Raw genomic sequence first — 21,759 nt, 5'->3', positions numbered from 1 at the left:
TGTTTTCCTTCTTTGCCTCATCAACTGTCATGTTCTTTCTGATTCTATTTTTTTTAGGCCACCCTGAAAAACCTAATACAAATCAGAACCTATTTCCTGGATACTGGGAGCCAAATGGAACATAAGTTGGGCTTCTCGGGTAGATCCAGCTCCTACCTATTCGAGTATTGGCAAATACATCAGCTAGAGACCCACTGGTTCCTTTGACCTCTCCATGGGACAGCGTAGAAGATGCGGATGAAGAAGTGGACGATCCCTGAATTGAACGGTTGATCCAGGACTCAGCGTTCTGTAAGCTCTGTTGCAAGGCAGCAGAGAGCGCAGCTTGGCGTCTCAGAGAGCCCTCATCCTCAGAGGCCGAAGACGTGTCTGTGTGGAATTAGAAAAAAAGAAGTTCTCGATCCTGCCTAGAACAGAGGGCTTTCAGATCTTTCTCATCGATCACACATTCAATTTTGACAGCAGCAAAAAACATTCATATTCTTAAGGTAGATTAATATGTAAAGTTGCTTGAGAATCTCAAGGAAAGGTTTATGAACCAAAGTCTGCAAAAATAAAGCAGCCAAAATCTAGAGGTAATTTTAAGCTCTTTTAAAAAAACCCATTTTAGAACATTTAAACTTCACTGTTTTTCTGTTCTGAGCTTAATCAGTATCTGAATTCTTCTGGCTTATCTCCTTATGTTCAAATAATTCTGAAGTGCTTCTATATCTTCCTCAGTCTCTTTATTAGAGAACCTTGTGATAGGCTGCTATACTGATTTTTGTAAGTACTTACTAATTAGTGTCTACTTAAAAGAAAATGATCTTGATGGGAAATATAAACACTTATTTTTGTAACAACAACTAAAGTGCCAAATAGTGAACTAGGTGTTGAGGAACTGACTTATTCTTACATGGAATAAGAAACAGTGTTCAGCCTGGAGGCATTCATGGTTTTAGTGGAAAAGCTAGCTGGTCACAGGGCACAGGTGAGCTCTCCAAACGTGACTGGAGAGGTCACAGATCTGTATTTCTCTCCTTGATTCCCAGTCAGAGAACTGTGAGAAATTCACTGATGTCTGTATTTAGACTGGCTCTGACTTCAGGAAAATAAGGTCTAAATTAGAAAAGCATGTTGAAAAAAAGAAAAAAAAAAGAAAAATTCAACCAAATATAGGATAGCCAAGGGAAGCAAAAGTCAGGAATTTATTCCAGGGCTCTGAGTTTACGAGTCATACAAGTTAGAGTGGCATTTAGTCTGATGTCAGATAAACCCTTCTAAATGATTTTGAGGGTTATAATTTATGGCCTGTGGATTGAATTTCATTCAATTTTTAAAAAATTAAATATTCTGTGGTTAGTCCTGCTGAACTCTTTCCTCTAACTCAGGTGAAACTGTGGGTCCAGGTTCTATTACTTTGGTTCAGAGAGCCAAACAGATAACTAACAGGGCTAAAACACTGCTAAAACCTGACAATGGAAATTCAAACAACAAAAGACTAACTTAATCTAGAAGTCAAACTGTGCAGATCCGCAGTAAGAAAGTTAGAATAATGACTACATCCTTGCTTCCTGCTCTGAACTACCTCTGACTCATTCTCTCATACTGAAGGAGATCTGAGGCCCAAGACTTATTTACTTACTTACTTATTTATTTATTACAATGTACTACTTAGCTACGTAATATGTGCTGGGAACTGTCAGGTTCTGGGGATTCTGAGATGTATGAATTCTTCTGAGATGGTAAATGCCCTAAGAAGGCTTACCATCTAATACAGGAGATACACAACCCCTCAGACTATTTCATATGAATATAACAGATGCTAGGAAATGGGGTAAGTGAAGGGTTTCACAGGAGGGGCACCAATCTCAGCCAGGGATCTGAAGTACTTCTATGTAAATGCAGCACACTTTGAGGAGGTAAGGAAGGGCAAAAGATGAGGCTCGGGAGGTAAACAGTGACCAGACTCCAAAGGGATAAAGCAATGAGGTTCTTTAAAAGGAAAAGGAAAAAAAAAAAAAAAAGGGCTTCCCTGGTGGCGCAGTGGTTGAGAGTCTGCCTGCCGATGCAGGGGACACGGGTTCGTGCCCCGGTCCGGGAAGATCCCACATGCCACGGAGCGGCTGGGCCCATGAGCCATGGCCGCTGAGCCTGCGCGTCCGGAGCCTGTGCTCCGCAGTGGGAAAGGCCACAACAGTGAGAGGCCCGTGTACCGCAAAAAAAAAAAAAAAAAAAAAGGAAAAGAGATTTATAATTAAACAGAGGGCGATTAAAGGAAAATACAGAGAAAGAAAAGTAACAGAATCTGTAACCTTTTACTTAAGGAAAACACTTTTGCATAATCTCCAAGAAAATATTCTAACATTTCATCTGTACCTTGGGAGGCAGAGATTTCAGTCTTTGCAAATATGCTTAAAAAAAAAAAAAGTACATGTGGGAGGAATGGGACAGGTGAATCTGACCCTAAGAATAAAGTATTTTTGGGGTGATACATCTCAGGATCCCACAGTCTCAACTGTATTTGCAGGCTGTCTTTACTGAATCAATTATTGTAATCTGTGTAAGTCTAAAATCAGAATAACTCCATTTTAAAAAGACAGTAAAACCAGTATTTTTATGATTAGGTTTATGGAAAATTGGCTTCATTATGTTCCTATATTGGATCAACATGTAATTAGGTATATTGTTTCAATTCAATTACCTCATTTGCTTGCCAGTCCTCCTCAGAGTGTTTAGTGACTACAACTGTGGGGAGGCTTAGTGTAGTGGAAAATATATGGTTTTGGGGTCCTCCTTCCATCTGAACTCTGGGGTCCACCACTTACTAGCTATGTGACTTGGGGACAAAATTACCCTTCTGAGAAGGTTGTTCGCTTGTTCATCCATTCAACAAATACTCTAAGTACTACACTAGTTGGTAGGAATAAAATGGTAAGCAAGAAGACACAGTCCCTACTCTAACAGGACTTAGAGTCTTAAAGGAGTTCGAGGCAGGCACCCAAGGAAGTGAGACCTCAACCAGGGTGGGAAGGGTAAGCAGGAATTACTTATGAGAGGAGAGAGGAGAGTCAGGTAGAGGGAACAGCATGTGAGAAACCTGGGAGGGGACAGGAAACAAAGTACATTTGTAGATCTGGAAGAAATGAGACCAGCTGAAGCGCAGGATGCAAACCTGGTACTGACGAGAGATGAGGCTGGATGAGTAGACAGCACTGGGTTGCTAAGGGCCACGTAAGTCAGCTGAGGAAACTCGCCTCTGGGCTAACTGCTGTGTAAGACCACGAAACGAGACAAGCTACAGAAAGCACCAGCAGTACCAGCGTATAGCAGGTGGCCAATAGACATCAAGTCCCCTTCTGCCCTGAAAATCCCACCCCATGTTGCCTTACAGACACAAAACTGTGGCTGTGAAAAGCTTACAACTGATCACATGTTAAGATCACACAAAATGAAAGCACTGCTCTAGGGCTATGTCTTTTTAAAGATAAAAACAAGCTCCCTTAAATATTCATACATTTATTTGGTACCTTTTTTTTAAAGGTAACTGTCACCCATGAAATTGTTATGGATTAGTAGAAAATTGGGCAAGATTAAATTAATATTAATAGAAATAAAGCTATCATTTTCCCACTGATTCTGCTCTGGTTGAACAGGAACTCACAACTCTTATCTATCATAACTAAAGTCCTTGCCTAACTTCTTGTATATTATGAATATAATAGGTCTACACAACAGAAAACTATTTTGGAAACACAGTTTGACCTTCAGGTTATAACTGATGTGACTTTAACATAGTATCATTTAATACTGATCACCAGAAGCCTAAAATCCATTTATAACCAATTAGGAAACATATAAACCATTAGTTTGTGGACTTTAAGGGAAGAAAAGTCCTGAATTTATTTACTAACTGTTCTTAACTGCTGTAGCACTCCTTAGCCATTTGTGGAAATGACTCCCTTATTCTTGGTAGAAAATATATCTATTATATCTAAAAATGTGTATCTTAAAATTTTAAATACCTATCATATTATCTTTCCATCCCACTCCTAGGTATCTACCCAAGAGAAATGAAAGCATATATCTATCTGTACAAGGACTTGTACATGAATGTTCACAGGTGCTTTATTTGTAATAGCTAAAAATGGGAAACAACTCAAATGTCCATCAACAACTGAAAGGATAAACAAATTGTGGCATATCTTTATGATGGAATACTACTCAGCAATAAAAAGGAATGAACTACTGATACACACAACATGGATGAATCTCAATATAATTATGCTGAGTTAAAGAAGTCAGACCTTCCACCCACCGAAAAGAAGAACTGTGTGATTCTATTTATACAAAAACATGAAATTCTAGAAAATGCAAACTAATGTATAGTGACAGAAAAAACAGATCAGTGGTTACCTCATGGGGATGGGGAGAGTTGAGATTACAAGGGAATTATGAAGAAACTTTTGGGGGGTGATAGATATGTTCATTATCTTAATTGTGGTGATGGTTTCACAGTTTTGCTATGTCAAACATAGCAAAGTATATGCTTTAAATATGTGCAACTTATTGTATGTCGATTATACTTCAACAAACCTGATTTTAAAAGGTTTGTAGGGGTGAAAAAGATGCCTTGGTGAGAGGATGGTAACATCTGAAGGTTAGTGTACATAACCTGAGGGTATGGTGCAAGCTGCAAAAGTTCCTGGAAAGACAGCGCTTGCCACTGGGTTCTGACAGCTGATACCCAAATTATTATTATGCCCAGATACCAGCTTAGAACAGCAGGTAAGTCAAGATTCACTGAAAGAAAGACCTCATTCTAACAACTATTCCAAAATATGCCACATCAACTGGGCCAGGAAATGGGAGCTTCAAAGAACAAATAAAGGAAACAACCATTAACCATTAACCATTGTACAGTTAGTGTACAATATTCTGGAGCCCATGAGAAGAAATTTTTGTGTGTGTTTGGGGCTGGCAGGTGGGAAGGGGTGGTATCAGGCAGGAAAGTGTCATGTTCTCTTGCATTGGTAGGTCAGGGGAATTACGGACTTCCAGAACCTTCAAGAGAGGCAAAGGAAGTTTCCATGTAGGCAAAGATAGAGTTTGAAGCTTAGGAGGGATAAGCTTTAGAGACCCAAGAAGGGGCAGTCTGGGAGTAAAAGCATATATGGAAGAGAAGATTAAAAGGTTAGTTCAGGAAGCAGTCCATTCTTCTGAATTTACGTTGGGCTACAAATTCTGAACAGATTAATCTAGCACTAAACTCAACAAGGGTGAGTACTGATTCATCAGACAAGGCTTAGGGAGATGTTCAGAGCTACTCAAGAGATTTTCCAGCATCCCACAGTAACCTCTGTGGACAGAGAGCTGGCTGGGGCTGAAAATCACTATGTAGAGCCTAATCAGCAGAGGCCCATGCACTGCCCGACCATTAACATACTTACGAGGGAGGGGCACTCACTAGTAACAATTACTCTGGGGTCACTCTACCTATAAGAGATCTCAACTGTTTTTCTAGGTATTGTCCCAGGTCTATGAAAAAACATCTTACAAAATGAACTAATATTACAATTAATATTGGGGTGAGAAGAGTTTTTTTTTTTTTTTAACTTATTGCCTACTTGAAAAGTTAGACCAAACATGCAGCAATTGTTAGAGCTCCAAAATTACCAGGAAACATTTACTTGACAGAATGGCAGAATGCGAGGCAATATGCCAAGTGGGAGAACAGGCTTTTAAAATCAGACTGCTTTGAATCCCAGTCTTAGCTCTGCCCCACTGATAGCTGTTGGGCAAATCAGTTCTTACGGGTCTTAATTCTACTGTTTGCTGTTGTTGTTCTTTTTCTATTGATTCTCTTTCATGGTGGATCTTAAAGTAAGAAAAATAAAAATAAAAATAAAAATAAAAAAAAATTCAGTGGATCTTCACCTGTGGGGACCGTAAGTCCCTGGATTGATGCTGTATCCTTCCAGAAACCATTTGTGCCCCAGGTTATCATCAGCCTAGGACCATTTTCTAACCAGTTCTTACCAGGCAGGACACTGAAATTCAATTCTTGTACCTACTGACCACAAATTGTTAGGGAAGGTCCCTGACCCCATCATTCTAAGGCCAGGCAACAGGCAAGCTTTCTCGACAAGGTCTTCTTTTGCTGGCAGGTTAATTTTTTCTAGTTCCCCCTTCCGCTAAAGATGTGAGTCCCTCTTGGGGTCTCAATTCCAGCTTCCAACCTTATACAGGTCCAAGGTTTTATATTTTCTACCCGTATAGTAATTAAAATTTAGGCCCCTTGTTTACTGTCTCCCCTCTCCCTGGGCAGCCAAAGTCAGCTCCAACTCATCACACTGACTTTCAGTGATCATTCTCTTCCTCTTGCTCCTGTGTATATTTTAAAGGAAGCTGGTTATATTCTATCTAGCATTTTGAAAGAGAAATTTTCTTTCCTCTCTTTCTAGGAGAGAACTTTCAGGTTATCTAACTGACTACATAGCTAGAAACAGATGTCGGAGCAAGTTATTGAGTTTCTTTAAATGTTTTCTCATCCGTAAAATGGTACAGAGAGTTGTTGAGAGAACAAATGATAAAAAATATATATGTTAAGCACTTAGCCCTTTGACCAGAGGTACTCAAGAAATGGTAACTATGAAATTACTTTTATTGGAAAACCTTAAATTTTACAATAACCTATTGAAATAAACAAATTCAATCTGATAGAGTGGGTCTTTATTGTGCTTTGGCTTAAAGAATATTGAATACTAATCGTCCAAGTAATTATGGAGCTTTGCTCATAACCCATACCAATAATGAAAGTATGTTATTAAAAGATTCAAATATATTAATTAGACCACGTTTATAGAGGTCTGATTTGCCATCTCTGTTTACTTTGTGGTTCTGAATAAAATTAGAATATTTCGGGGAAACTCTCCAAGTTGGTAACTATCTATTACGTGTTTTGGACTATAAGCTCTCAGAAGGCAATAGCTATTCAATTTGTTTGGAATAATACCCATTCCAGGACCACGCATACAGGAGTATCTATTAAGTAAAAAAGGACTTCCCAAAACTGACACTTTAGTAGAGAAAAAAGAAAATCAAGAAACGAGTCTGACACATAATTGCTGAATGACCTGGGGCAAATCACTTAGTGACTATAAGGTTGTTTGTTTCCTCATCTCTAAAGAAATCTGGACTTCACAATTCTCAGAGTAGTTGGTTATGAGGAACAAATGAGGCAGCCCAGCCACTGGTATATGAAAGTCCTTTACGTAGTATAATTCTATAAAGCATTATCAAAGTGTGTTAAAAGTATAACAATATCCCAGTCTGTTCATGGGCATCATTTTCATATACAGAAACGCAGAGAGGTAAATTTCTCTTTTGTCCGGCCCTATGAATTACTACTATAGACACTTTCAAGCAGAGACCTGTGGACACAGACCTCTAATTTTAAGCTTCATTCTATGCAAGTTGGTCAAAATACCTTACTGTGCTTTGGGGTCATTATGTGGTCTATTTGTTCATCTGTGTACCCTCAGAACGCAGTGTAGGGTAAGTCCACACGGGTGCAGAAAAAGCTTAGAGGAGAAAAAATATATGCTGTAGTTTTTGCATTGTGTTTATCTGTACGAATGAGTAATAGTGTTACACAAAGAACCCCTACACAGAAAGAGCTGAGGTAATTGCCTCATGACATTAGTAAATGGTTTCAGCACATAAAGGGAACTGGATGGCAGTAATTCAAGGAGTCTAAAAGACTATGTAAAAGGCCACAGGCACGAAAAGAACCATAGATTGCTACCAACTTGGAGAATCTAAATTTTCCAATCCACAAAACAGAAAGCAGTGCACATATCAATAAGCAAATTTTAGGCTGACTGACATTTTATTATTTGAGAAGGATTTATGAACAAAAGACAAACGATTTCTCATGCTGTTTACCATATTTTCCAGACTATATGATACTATGAATAAAGCCAAGACTTATGACATAGTTTACTCCTTAAATCCTTTTTGTTAAATCTCTCCAAAAACAGCTCTAAATTTTCAATTCAGTAATTCTGATAGTTATCTGCTGGGTGCCTCCCAAAGAAGCCAACTGGCCAGCGTGCTCTAGCAGGTATCCCAGAAACTAGGTTCACCTGGCACAGCACGTGCAGAGTAAGGGCTCTGACTGGAAACATGTTTTGTGATGTGTGTGGTGTGGCTTCTCAGTGTGCAAAGGACAACACAACTAAAATACTGTGAAATTTGAGGTCAATTTTGCTCTGCAAGACTGGCACAACTTTTCTAGAAAGAAAATCACAGCAAGGTCACTTTTATAGCTGCCTAGAATCGGTTTTTTAAAAAATCAGTCTATAACCAGCAATAATTAACGTCAATTCTCCTCTTCCTCCCCACCCCTTGAGCGCAGCTTCAGCGTTTCCTCTAAACTTCAGGGTTTGGGGGGGCTATCAGAGTAAATATGCAAGATGAAACCTACCTGCCATCCCTGGGTTAGGCTGTAACAGGTTCTGGGAGATAGCGATAAAGGGTTAAAGTGCAACAGCCAAGTCTCTAACTGGTGGTTCTCAGATGCTTGGAGACAATGGAATCCAAATCCTAACCTAAGAAGAGCAAATTCTATCCCCCCACACGAAAGGTGCTAACGGAAGCCTTATGATACAGGCCTTCCCACACATTCCCTCACACTGGAGCACAGGATTTGTCCCAGACACGTGCATTATTGTTGAACAAGAGCATCAAGATCCAGCTCTATGTGGGGGCCATGCTAGAAACCACTATGTGGGGTACTCTCAGTGCTCATGCTGGGAGAGAATTCCTCTTCTATTTGACAACACTGATGTCTCTAAGAGCATATTAACATCTCTCATGTACTATTCAGAGCTCCCGGAAGAGGACATAAATGGATAGGAAACCTTTTTATTTCTCTGCTCTGCTGAATAAAGGTCTTAGGAGAGAGGACTGAATCTTTACAATCATGAAATTTTTAAAACCACAAGGTGATCAAGAAAATGATACCACATCTTTAAGGCTGCAGACAGAGGAGAACATTACTGTTTAGAAATACAGAGGCCTGTGGTGAATTCCAAAGGACTACAGTCTCATTCAGCAATGAATAGCCGTGATTTAGTTGGTAAATTCCCCTCAGGCTATGACTTTTGTAAGGGGATAGAAAAGGTTTCCATTCCTTCCGAGCATTCTTAAGATCCTTTGCGGCACTCTCACATTTCACCCGAGGCCATGGGAGCAGACGATTTACTGTGAAACTGCATTTCTTTAGTACAGTTCTGGAGAGGATTGTTTCTAAGAACTCCCAGTCACATTGCTCCTTACCCTTTGCCATTTACTATAACTGAACCCTCAGCCGCGCTGTGGCAGAATCTGCCAGGAAGGAATAGCTACGAAACTGAGAGCCCCCTTTGTCCACGAGGACCCAACTGGTGCTGTACTAATGCGGAAGGGAAGCCGTCCAAGATTCTGAATGAGTGGGCTGGAAGTATGCACCACTATAGACACAAAATGTCTCATTGTGATGGTCTGCAAGAGGTATCCTGTGTTACGTTCTGAGAAACACTTGAAGCCACAGAGCTATTTCTCTTTTGAACATATTGACACCACAGATGTAAAGAAAACAAAGCACACACAGTTAATGAGCCCACAGCACACCCAAATGCTCTGAGAAGTTGGCCAAAACCTAGGAGAAGACGATTAATATAAACCCAGGCCAGGGAATAGGATCAGCGTGAACAGCTCAACTCGACAGCCGTGAATCAAAGTCAACCACAACAAATGTAACCTTCCTGGGAATCTCCCCCAAAAGACAGGGTAAGTCGCTGAGACCAAAACAGTATAGGAGACATTTTTCCCCAAAGATTTCATTACCAGTAACATGACGGTAGCGAGACAGACACTATACTGAGGCTGTGAAATAGATTTACTATGTTTAGTCTCAGAGGCCTACATCGAGATTCTGTCTGTGATTTCATCTAACAATTTTTTTAAAGCTTTGGGAAAGATTCTGAATAGAAAAGACAACTTGAAGTTGTTCCAGTTGCTCCTCAAATATGAATTTATAGGCGTTGGGGGTAAGGCTTCCAAGCCTAGGGGATGGGGAGGGGTCTCTTAGTTCCCGCTGATCTCCTGATCCTATTATAGAAAGTGGATTCTTAAAAACATATAAACATATACAAAATATATTAACACATATAAACACACTTACATACGTCTTCCAGATATATTATAACTTTGCATGACTTCTCCCTCTCATGACACAAAAAAATTTTGTCCCAAGACCACATATTTCTGTGATTGTTGCAGAGAAAAAGCATCTGATTTAGGAGTATAAATTTGTTAAAGACATATATGACTCTGGGTCATATTTTGGATGTCAATGAGAATAACTATTATATTTAACCACAGAAGGATATTTTTTAGACCCTAAGCTTTGGCTTTATTTATTTATGACTACATGAGTTTGGAGATTACAGCAAGGAAATGCTGAAAACTCAGAAGGAAATTTTTTTAAAAAATAGCTTTACTCTTGAGGCCTCTCTCTCTTTGTGTGTGGTTTATGATGCAACAATCAAAACCTGTCACCTTCAGTGTGTACTCTCATACATCTCTGATGACAGGAGAGGAGCTCTGGGTCCTACCTCAGAAAAGAAAAAGCAGAAGTCATTTGAGAAACATCAAAGTAGTAACTGTCAGACAGAAAGCTTCTGATAAACCTACCGGGAGGTGTGCAGGCATCTGCAGGAGACTGGACAAATGTGGACCGCCTTTTGGTTGGCATGGGCAAAGCCATTTTCTGTTCTTTATGCTTTGCCAGTGCAGCTTGAACTGCTTCTGTGTGGATATCTGAAAGATTAAACATTTGCATTTATTAGGTCCTGGTTCTCAAAGTGTTTACTTCTGTGAGCTGAACTATCACTGCCTCAATATTTAAAAAGGGATGTTTAGGTGACTTTTATTTATCATTTGCGTTATAACAAAAATGAATATGAAAAAGAGACAAAAGAAGTAGTCAAGGATAATTTACAGAGGAGGAAAATGAAGCCGAGAATGATAATGAGACTGCTTAACACAGCAGAGAAGGAGCTGATGGAGATGGGGGTGGGGGTGGAGAGAGAGGAAAAGTCTAACACGGATCTGGGCCAGGTGGGGACCCGACCTCTGAACGGAATGTGTGCTGTGCAGGTGCCTACAGGACACTCTCTGTTCTTCAAGCTTAGCTGTCTGAAAGGGGTTGAGACTCCTCAGTTCTATACCACAGGAAGAGAAGGGCTGATTTTGATCTAGAAAATATAAGGGCTGATGGTACTTGTTTGCCACTCTGGCCACAAAAGAATTCAGCTCTCCACTTGAATGTCTAATAGGAATCTCAAAATAGCATATCCAGGCAGAACTCCTGATTCTCCACTCCCATCCCCAAACTCAATCTACACTTGTACAAAATAGGATCATACTACACACAGTATTTTGTACTGTGCTTTGATTTTTTAACTCTTATAAAATCCTACTGAGGTAGATAACATCTGAGGTGGCTTCCTGGATCACAATGATTTCCTATTCTCAAGGAATGGGCCCAATCTACATAAGCAAATGACCTTTAAAGGCCTGTCCCTTGTAAGAGCTGGACCAATCGGATCGTTTTGGGGAGAGGGGGGAATTGAAACTCTGAATCAAGAAACCACAGCTCCTAGAGTGGAGTCACTTGAATGGCAGTGCCCTAGAAAGAAGGAAAGTTCTTGAACTTCAAGGTTGAGATCCCCAGAGCTGTCTCTCCTTCCTAGGGATTTCTCAGCTGTTCCTTTGCTTCTATAAACTACCCCAGCCATTTAAGCTAGACTGAGTTATCCTATTTCATGCAACCCAAAAGCCTTCACTAATATAACTAGAAACATCTTTCTATGTAAATGCACATCTACAATATAATTTAAAATTTTTTAATTTTTATTATTATTATTTTTTTGGTACGCGGGCCTCTCACTGTTGTGGCCTCTCCCGTTGCGGAGCACAGGCTCCGGACATGCAGGCTCAGCGGCCATGGCTCACGGGCCTAGCCGCTCCGTGGCATGTGGGATCCTCCCAGACCGGGGCACGAACCCGTGTCCCCTGCATCGGCAGGCGGACTCTCAACCACTGCGCCACCAGGGAAGCCCGAGATCTACAATATAATTTTAAAGGGCTGTATAAATGTGCCACTGTATAAATGTGCCATGATTTATTTAAATAACTGTGTTTCCAAATTTTTGCTACTATTCATACAACTATCCACAAGAATAATTCAGTATTTTCATTTTAGCACATATGTCTAATCCTATTTCTTTAGGATTAATTCCAACAACTGCTGAGACGTATTTCCGAAGAAGGATTTTTTTCTTATATAGCCACAGTGCATTTTTCAAAATCCAGAAATTCAAAATTGATACAAACTATTATCTAACCCACAACCCATATTCCAACTTAGTCAACTGTCCCAATAATGTCATCTACAATTTTCCCCCTTTTTTCCTGATCCGGGACACTATACAGAATCACACATTACATTTAGTTGTCATGTCTCTTTATCATCCTATAATCTGTAACAGTTTCTCAACTTTTGTCTTGTATTACCTTGACATTTTTGTATAGACTAGTTACACTGTAGAATGTCCCTTAATTTTGGTTTGTTGATATTTCCTCAGAATTAGATTCAGGTTATGCATTTTGGCAGGAATACCACAGAAGTAATGTATCTTCCTGAAACAAGATATCAAGATGCATCTGCCCTGTTACTGGTAATAATGACTTTAGCTAAGATGGTGTCTGCTAAGTTAATCTACTGTAAATTACTATTCTTTCCTTTGTATAATTAATAAATAATTTATGGATGAATACTTTTGAGACTATGTAAATGTTACATACTTCCTTAAACTTTCACCCACTAGTTTCAGCATCCATTGATAATTCTTGGCTGAATCAATTATTATAATGGTTACAAAATGGTGGTTTCATAACTCCATCATTCCTTCTGTATTTATAGTTGGTATTCTCTTCTAAGAAAAAGCTTTCCTTTCTCCACTTTTTATTTATTTATATCACCATTCATTTATTTATATTTGGACCTATCAATTCTCATTTTATTCCATGACTAGTCTGTTACTATGGTTACTTATTTCGATGCTCATATACCCCAGCTTTGGCCAACAGAAGCCCCTTCAAACCACTTCTTACGTCCTTTTGATGTATTCTGGTCACTTTGAATGCTCTTTGTTTCGTGGTACAAGATGATCCATGCTCATCTGGTACGTTCCCTGCTCCAGCACTGGAATTATACATTTCTCCAAGGAGCTCTGGCTCCTCTTAGTGAAGAATGGTATTTAGAAACCAAGATCCTAGAACTAGGAGTGCTCACTGCTATTGGGGTCTTTCTTCTAAGCCCTTTCAGTGGATAGAGGAATATAAACATAAACCAATATACACACATATGTATCTATATCTACTTTCATCTATATTAAAAACCATGAGTTCATATTAATACCTACAATTCCAATTCAACACCACAGAATTCATTCCAATCTTCCCCTTTCCATTTGTAAACTTCCTTCTCTAACAGTAAAACACCTGGTTCACAGTATAATCAACATATTTTACTCATTCATTCAATGCTACAATACACAGAAAGTAGTTTCAAAATTCCTATGAAAGATAAATCTAACTAGAGTTCAATATTTGAGTACTTTTTGTCTTTAGACTAAATTAAAGTATTGTGTTCAAAAAGCTATTTGGGGGGCTTCCCTGGTGGTGCAGTAGTTAAGAATCTGCCTGCCAATGCAGGGAACACAGGTTCGAGCCCTGGTCTGGGAAGATCCCACATGCTGCAGAGCAACTAAGCCCATGCACCACAACTACTGAGCCTGCGCTCTAGAGCCCGCAAGCCACAACTTCTGAAGCCCACGTGCCTAGAGCCCGTGCTCTGCAACAAGAGAAGCCACCGCAATGAGAAGCCCATGCACCACAACAAAGAGTAGCCCCCGCTCGCCACAACTAGAGAAAGCCCACGCGCAGCAACGAAGACCCAATGCAGCCAAAGATAAATAAATATTAAAAAAAAAAAAAAAAAAAAGCTATTTAGGTTAGTTCCCACCCCTCCCCCCTTTGGTGGTTATATTATTCTGTTGAGTAATACTGTTAGGTTCATTTGTTTTTCTTTGTATTCCAGAGGTCCTTTCCAAAGTGTGGATTAAACATTATGTGACACAATAAGAAATATACATTTGGTCTCTGCCTGGGTTCCTGACACTGAGCTCCTAAAACCCTGTAATTTCCTGAATGACAAGAATGTCTTTTGTTCTAATGAGGCAACTCTTGGTGGGCTCCTGGATCGCTTCCGGGTGGGGGCTGGTCACCAGACAGACTACGTCATGATTAGAAGCTTAGAACTTTCAGCCCCACGCTCCATCCTCTGAGGAGAGGAAAGGGACTTGGGATTGAGCTAATCACCAATGGCCAATTATTTAGTCAAGCATGCCTAGGTAATGGAGCCTTCATAAAAAACCCTGAAGTAAGGGGTTTGGAGAGCTTCTCGGTTGGTGAACATATCCTCGTGCCAGCAGGGTGGTGTACCCTAAACTCCACAGGGATGGAAGCTCTTGGGCTTGGGACCCTTCTGGACCTTGCCCTATGTACCTCTTTATCTGGCTGATCATTTGTATCCTTTATAATAAACTGGTAACATTAAGTAAAGTATTTCTCTGGGTTCGGTGAGCTGTTATAACAAATAATCAAACCTGAGGAGGGGGTTGTGGGAATCTTCATCTGTAGCCAAGATGGACAGAAGTATGGGTAATGTGGGCACCCACTACAAACAGTCCCCAACTTATGATAATTCAACTTATGATTTTTTGACTTTACAATGGTATAAAAGCAATATGCATTCAATAGAAACCGTACTTCGAATTCTGAATTATCTTTTCCTGGGTATGATTCTCTCTCGTGATGCTAGGCAGTGGCAGCAAGCTACAAGATCACAAAGGTAAACAACTGATACACTTATAACGATTCTGTAACCATACAGCCATTCCATTTGCCCAACTGTAGGCTAACGTAAGTGCTCTGAGCACGTTTAAGGCAGATCAGGCTAAGCTATGACGTTCAGTAGGTTAGATGTATTAAATGCATTTCAACTTACAATATTTTCAACTTATGATAGGTTTATTGGGATGTAACCCCATTGTAAGTCGAGGAAAATCTGTACTTGTGATTGGCGTCTAAAGGTGGGGAGAGTCTTGTGGGAATGAGCCTGTGGGGTCTGCACTAACTCCAGGGAGCTAATGTCAAAATTGAATTAAATTGTAGGATACTTAGTTGGTGTCTGCAGAACACTGGAGAATTGCTCAGGGTGGAAAACCCACACACTAGATGTCAGGAATAGTGTGAGTAAAGATACAGTTTTTCTTTATTTTTATTTTATTTTATTTTATTTTTTGGCGGTACGCAGGCCTCTCACTGTTGTGGCCTCTCCCGTTGCGGAGCACAGGCTCCGGACACGCAGGCCCAGCGGCCATGGCTCACGGGCCCAGCCGCTCCGTGGCATGTGGGATCCTCCCGGACCGGGGCACGAACCCGTGTCCCCCGCATCGGCAGGCGGACTCCCAACCACTGCACCACCAGGGAAGCCCCAGTTTTTCTTTAATTAACATGGTTCCAAAAGTCAAAACTATACCAAAAGGTAAACTTAAAGATGTGTCACTACCCCCAATAACCACTTCTACCCCAATTCCACCTTCTCTATAGGTAACCAATCTCCTTATTGATTTATCCTGCTTATATTTCTTTTTGCAACAAATAACCATATTTTCTCATATCCCTGTCTTTCATACACAAAAAGTAGCATACAATATATACTTTTTTGCACTATGCTTTTTCCACTTAACAATATATCCTGGAATTCATTCTGTATCGGCTACTAGAGATCTTTTTCATTCTTTAAAGCAGCATAGATAGCACTCCATTGTATACCACAGTTTATTCTACTAGTATCCTATGTGTGGGCATTTAAGTGTTTCCAATATTTTACAATTACAAATAATGATACAACAAACAGCCTTGTGCAAATGTACTTTTATACTGATGACAATATATCTTCAGGATAAACTCTTACAAGTGAGACTCCTAAATCAAAAATTGAATACATTTTAAATTTTGTTACATCTTGCCAAATTCCCCTCTGAAAGAGCTTTGTCATATTGTAGTACTATCAGCAATGTATAGGTGTGCCTGTTTCCCCATAGCCTCACCTTCAGAGTGTGTTATCTATCTTTTCACTGTTGCCAGTTCAGTGGCCGAGAAATGGTACTATTTTATTTTTTGTTTTTTTGGCTGCGCTGTGTGGCATGCAAGACCTTAGTTCCCCAACCGGGGATCGAACCCATGCCCTCTGCAGTGGAAGTGTGGAGTCCTAACCACTGGACTGCCAGGGAAATTTCCTCAGTGTACTTTAAATTTGCACCTCTTTTATCATTAGTGAGATTAAATATCTTTACAGAGGATTTTAGAGCCATTTAATATTTGTTTGTTTGGAAGTGAAGTGAATGTTCATGTCACTTTACCATTTTTCCATTGGGATTCTCACTTTATTTTCCCTTGATTTTTAAAAGTTTTTCACATATAAAGGATATTAGCCCTTTATCTCTGAGATATGTTAGAAATATTTTCTTTCAGTTTGTCATTTGTCTTTTGATATTGTTTGCAGTGGTTTATTGCCATGCAAACTTTTTTAATAAAAAATTTATGTAAGATTTCAAATTAGCAATCTAAATGCACAACTGCAGGAACTCAAAAAAGACCAAACTAAAACCAAAGTTAGCAAAAGGAGGAAATAACAAGGATTTGAGTAGAAATAAACAAAATAGAGAATAAAAAAAACAATTGAAAACAATCAACAAAAATAAGAGTTAATTTTTTGAAAAGATGAACAAAGTTGACACAATTTTAGCTAGATTAAGAAAAGACAAATAACTAAAATCAGAAATGAAAGAGGAAATATTTCACCTGATGCCATAGAAATAAAAAAGATTATAAGACACTGAATAATTATGCACCATAAATTGGATAACCTAAAAGAAATGGACAAGTCCCTAGAAAACATATAACCTACCAAGATTAAATCATGAAGAAACAGAAGATCGGAACAGACCGATTACTAATAAGGACACTGACTCTGTAATAAAAAACCTTCCAAAAAAGAGAAGCCCAGATCTCACTGGAGAATTCTACAAAACACTTTAAGAAGAATTAACACCAATTCTTCTCAAACTCTTCCAAAAACCTGAAGAGGAGGGAACATTTCCAAATTCATTTTATAAGGCCAGCCTTATCCTGATACCAAAGCCAGGCAAAGACACTACAAGAAAAGAAAACTACACACCAATATCCCTGAATATTAATGCAAAAATCCTAAACAAAATACTAACAAACCAAATTCAACAGCACATTAAAAGGACCATACAGCATGACCATTAAAAAGACCATACATACCATACCTAAGCTGATTCAACAAATGTGAACCAATTCAACTCAATAACTGTAAAACTCTAATAGAACAAAGGACAAAGCTCCTATGATCATCTCAACAGATGCAGAAAAAGCATTTGACAAAATTAACATCCTTTCATGATAAAAACATGCTACAAACCAGGAACAGAAGGAAATTAGCTCAAGATAATAATGATCATACTTGAAAAGCCCACAGTCAACATCATATTCAACAGTGAAAAGCTGAAAGCTTTTCCTCCTAAGATCAGGAATAAGGCAAGGATGCCCACTCTCACACTCTTTCAACACAGTACTCGACATCATAGCCAGAATAATTAGGCAAGAAAAAGAAATAAAATGCATCCAAATTGGAAAAGAAGGAGTAAAACTGTTTCTGTTTGTGGAGGACATGATGTTATATGTGGGAAACCCTTGAGATCTCACATATAAAACTTTTAGAAAAAAAAAAAAAACTGTTAGAACTAATAAACAAATTCAGCAATTGCAGGATAGAAAATCAACATACAAGAATAAGTTGTATTTCTGAACACTAAAAACAAATCATCTGAAAAGTAAAAAAAAAAATCTTATTTACAATAGCATCAAAAAGAATAAAATACTTAGGAATAAACATAACCAAGGAGGTGAAAGATGTGTACGCTATGAAACATTGATGAAAGAAATAAAAGGAGACAAAAATAAATGGAAAGACATCCATGTTCATGGGTTAGAAGACTTAATATTGTTAAAATGTCCATATTACCCAAAGCAATCTAGAGATTTAATGCAATTTCTATCAAAAATCCCAATGGCACTTTTTGAAGAAATAAAAAAACAAAATTCCCAAATGCATATGGAATCTCAAAAGACTCCAAATAGCCAAAACAATCTTGAGAAAGAAAAACAAAGCTAAAGGCTTCACCCTTCCTGATTTCAAAACATATCACAAAGTTACAGTAACCAAGACCATAATATTGGCATAAAAACAGACATGTAGAACAATGGAACAGAACGGAGAGCCCAGAAATTACCCTGGTGTATACGGTCAAAAGGTCTTCAACAAGGGTGTCAAGACTATACAACAGGGAAACGATAGTCTTGATAGAAACAAATGGTGCTGGAGAAACTGGAATATCCATATGTAAAAGAATGAAGTTGGACCCTTATCTTTCACCATATACAAAAATTAATCAAAATGAATTAAAGACCTAAACATAAGACCTGAAACTATAAAACTCCTAGAAGAAAACACAGGGGAAAAAACTTCATGACCTTGGAACAGGTAATAATTTGCTTGGATAGCCAAGCAAAAAATAGAAACAGGACTACACCAAACTTTAAAACTGCTGCACAACAAAAGAAACAACAGAGTGAAAAGGCAACCTATTGAATCAGAGAACATATTTGCAAACCATATACTTGATAAGGAGTTAATAAGTAGAATACATAAAGAACTCCTACAACTCAAAAACAACAACAAAATCTCAAATAACCCAATTTTAAATGGGCAAGGGACTTGAACAGATATTTCTCCAAAGAAGACAAAATGGCCACTTAAAAAAAAAAAAAAAGAAAATCACAAATGTTGGCAGGGAGGTGGAGAAATTGGAACCTTTGTGCACTCTTGGTGTGACTGTAATGTTACAGTTGCTATGGAAAACAGTATGGAGGTTCCACAAAAAAATTAAAAATAGAACTACCCAAAACAATCCTACTTTTGGGGTATATATCCAAAAGAACTGAAAGCAGGGTCTTGAAGAGATATTTGCACAACTATGTTCATTGCAGCATATTCACAATAGCCAAGATGTGGAAGCAACCTAAATGTTCATGAGTGGATGAATGAATAAAGAAAATGTGGTATATACATACAATAGAATATTACTCTGCTTTAAAAAAGAAGAAAATCCTGTCATATGCTACAACATTGACATGCTAAGTGAAATAAGCTAGTCACACACACACAAAAAAACAAATATATACCACTTATAAGAAGTATCTAAAGTACTCAAATTCATAGGTGTTGGAAGTAGAATGGTGGTTGGCTGTGGGAGGGAGAAACAGAGTTGTTGATCAATGGGTATAAAGTTTCGGTCATGCAAGATGAAAAGGTACTAAAGAGCTGTTGTACAACAATGTGCATATGGTTAACAATATAATGTACACTTAAAAATTTTAAGAGGGTAAATTTATGTTATATGTTTTTACCTCAGTAAAAAAATTTTTGTGTCGTTGTATCACATCTCGATTTTGAGTCTCAGAAAGCCTTCCCATAGGCTTTCCATAAGCTTAGATTATTAAAAAATTGACTAATATTTTCTTTAGGTACTTATATGGTTTCTTTTTTATGTGTAGATCTCTGATCCATTTGAAGTTTTTGCTTGTATATGGTGTGAGGTATGGATTTACTTCAACTTTTTCCAGTTGTCCTAGCATCGTTTACTAAAAAGTACTTTTTCACCCAAGTGATTCACAATGCTATCTTTATCATATAATAAATCCCAGATGTACTTTGGTCTATTTCTGAACTTGTTATTCTATTCCAATGGTCTGTCTGCCAATTTGTACGTCACACCACACTGTTTTAATTATACAGTCTTTGGAGTATGTTTTAATATCTTGTAGGCTTTCTTTCTCAGTGTTTCCTAGCTATCCTTACGTGTTTATTGTTCCAAATGAACTTCAAAAATTTCTTTTCTAGCTCTATAAATAAATTTGATAGTGTTTTTATTGGAATTGGATTAAACGTATAAACTAATTTTTGGAGTCCTAACATCTTTGTGATGTTGAATCATCCTATCTAAGAACAAGGGATGCCTTTCCATTTATCATGTCTGCTTTGTGTCATTCAGGGTGTTTTAAAGTTTCCTTTATAAAGATTTTACACAGTCCTGAAGTTTATTCCTAAATACGTTTTATCTTCTTTATTGCTTTTGTAAATGAGGTTTGCTCTACCATTATATCTTTTGACCAGTTATTGTTTGCATATATGAAGGCTACTGGTTTCTATACTAGTTTCAGATCTTGCTACTTGACTAAATTATTTCATTAAATTAATTCTGTCATCAATTCTCCAGGGTTTTTAAAATGAATTATCATACCAACTGCAAATACAGCTTCACTTCTTTTCTAATTCTTACAGCTCTAATTGACTTATCTTGTCTATTTGTGTTGGTTAATACCTCTAGTAAATTTAAATGTTAGCATCCCTAGGATTAGAAAAACTCTTACAAATAAATAAGAAAAAAAAAGAACCCAACTTAGAAAAAAATAGGCATAGGCAATGGACAGGTAGTTTACAGAGGCAGCACAAATGGAAAATAAACATATTCTAAAATGTCCAGCCTCATTAGTAATAAAAGAAATAACACTTCTACCAATGAGGTGAGAGAATGTTCATTTCCCCACATCTGTGGACAATACTGGGCCATGTTTTGTCATCTTTCCCAAAAAGTTAAGTGGAAAATGTTATTTTTACATTTTTTAAGTAGCTGCTCCTATCCTTGGCTTGTTGTTATGAAGTGGTTAAGACATGGTACATAAGTGGCACAGCTGGGCGTTAAGGACCAGGGGCAGAACAGACACCAAGTGCCCTTACCTGCTAGGACACTACTATAGACAGACAGACAGGCAGACAGATGAGGACAGATTGAAAGGCAGATGTGTGGGCAGGTTGAGTCATTTAAGTAGAGAAGTAGAGTTCAAGGAGTTACCTGTAAGCCAATTAGTACTCATGCAATTTTTACCAATTTCTAAGGTACTGATCACTTTCACATCTTTAATTATGGCAGAGGCAGCAACTATTAACTTCTGGAACATTAGGATATCACATTAATTCTGGCACTACTCTATCTGCTGGTGGGGAGGAGCAGTGAAATTTTAATTTTGCATTTCACATTCCCCTACCTTTACAAATTATGTCTCTTTAGCCTGGAATATCTATATAGCAAACAGTTATTCATTCTTCAAAATGGCTCAGACTTCACCACCTCCACGAAGCCTGCTGTTGACAGTGCCTGGTGCCCAGGGGCTCCTTCCCCTGTCACCCCCTCTTCTACGCTGGCTCTACCTTGCATAAAGGATTTCTGTGTTTAAGAAAGGAGTCCTGTGTTTCTCTAGCATCTAAACTGTGCTCAACTCATAGGAGGTCTATAATAAATGCTTGCTTAACTGAACTGAACTCAATTTATCTTCCTTGGTACGAGGAAGTGTACTGCTAAAGAAATAAAATGGTCCTGGTGTGCCAGTGGCAGC

At 38.4% G+C, this 21,759-nt stretch overlaps 1 protein-coding gene across 5 annotated transcripts in view; it reads right to left on the bottom strand.

Annotated features, from left to right (window-relative positions):
- DIP2B (disco interacting protein 2 homolog B) overlaps window positions 1–21,759 on the bottom strand; it is a 237,535-nt gene that overhangs the window by 65,290 nt on the left and 150,486 nt on the right. For 4 of the 5 annotated variants that reach the window (XM_082635172.1, XM_082635169.1, XM_082635168.1 and 1 more), the window contains 2 exons: window positions 10,720–10,845; window positions 157–369 (listed from right to left, as the gene is read on the bottom strand). In XM_082635172.1, the coding sequence (XP_082491298.1) occupies window positions 157–369; window positions 10,720–10,845 (339 nt within the window). The remainder of the gene's footprint in view (window positions 1–156; window positions 370–10,719; window positions 10,846–21,759) is intronic. The other variant, XM_082635171.1, reaches the window with a different exon arrangement.

Source organism: Mesoplodon mirus (genome assembly GCF_964341445.2).
Source record: "Mesoplodon mirus genome assembly, chromosome: 11".
Lineage (NCBI taxonomy): Eukaryota > Metazoa > Chordata > Mammalia > Artiodactyla > Ziphiidae > Mesoplodon > Mesoplodon mirus.
The sequence above is the reverse complement of the archived record's forward strand: the minus strand, read 5'-3'. Positions and strand labels throughout refer to the sequence as shown.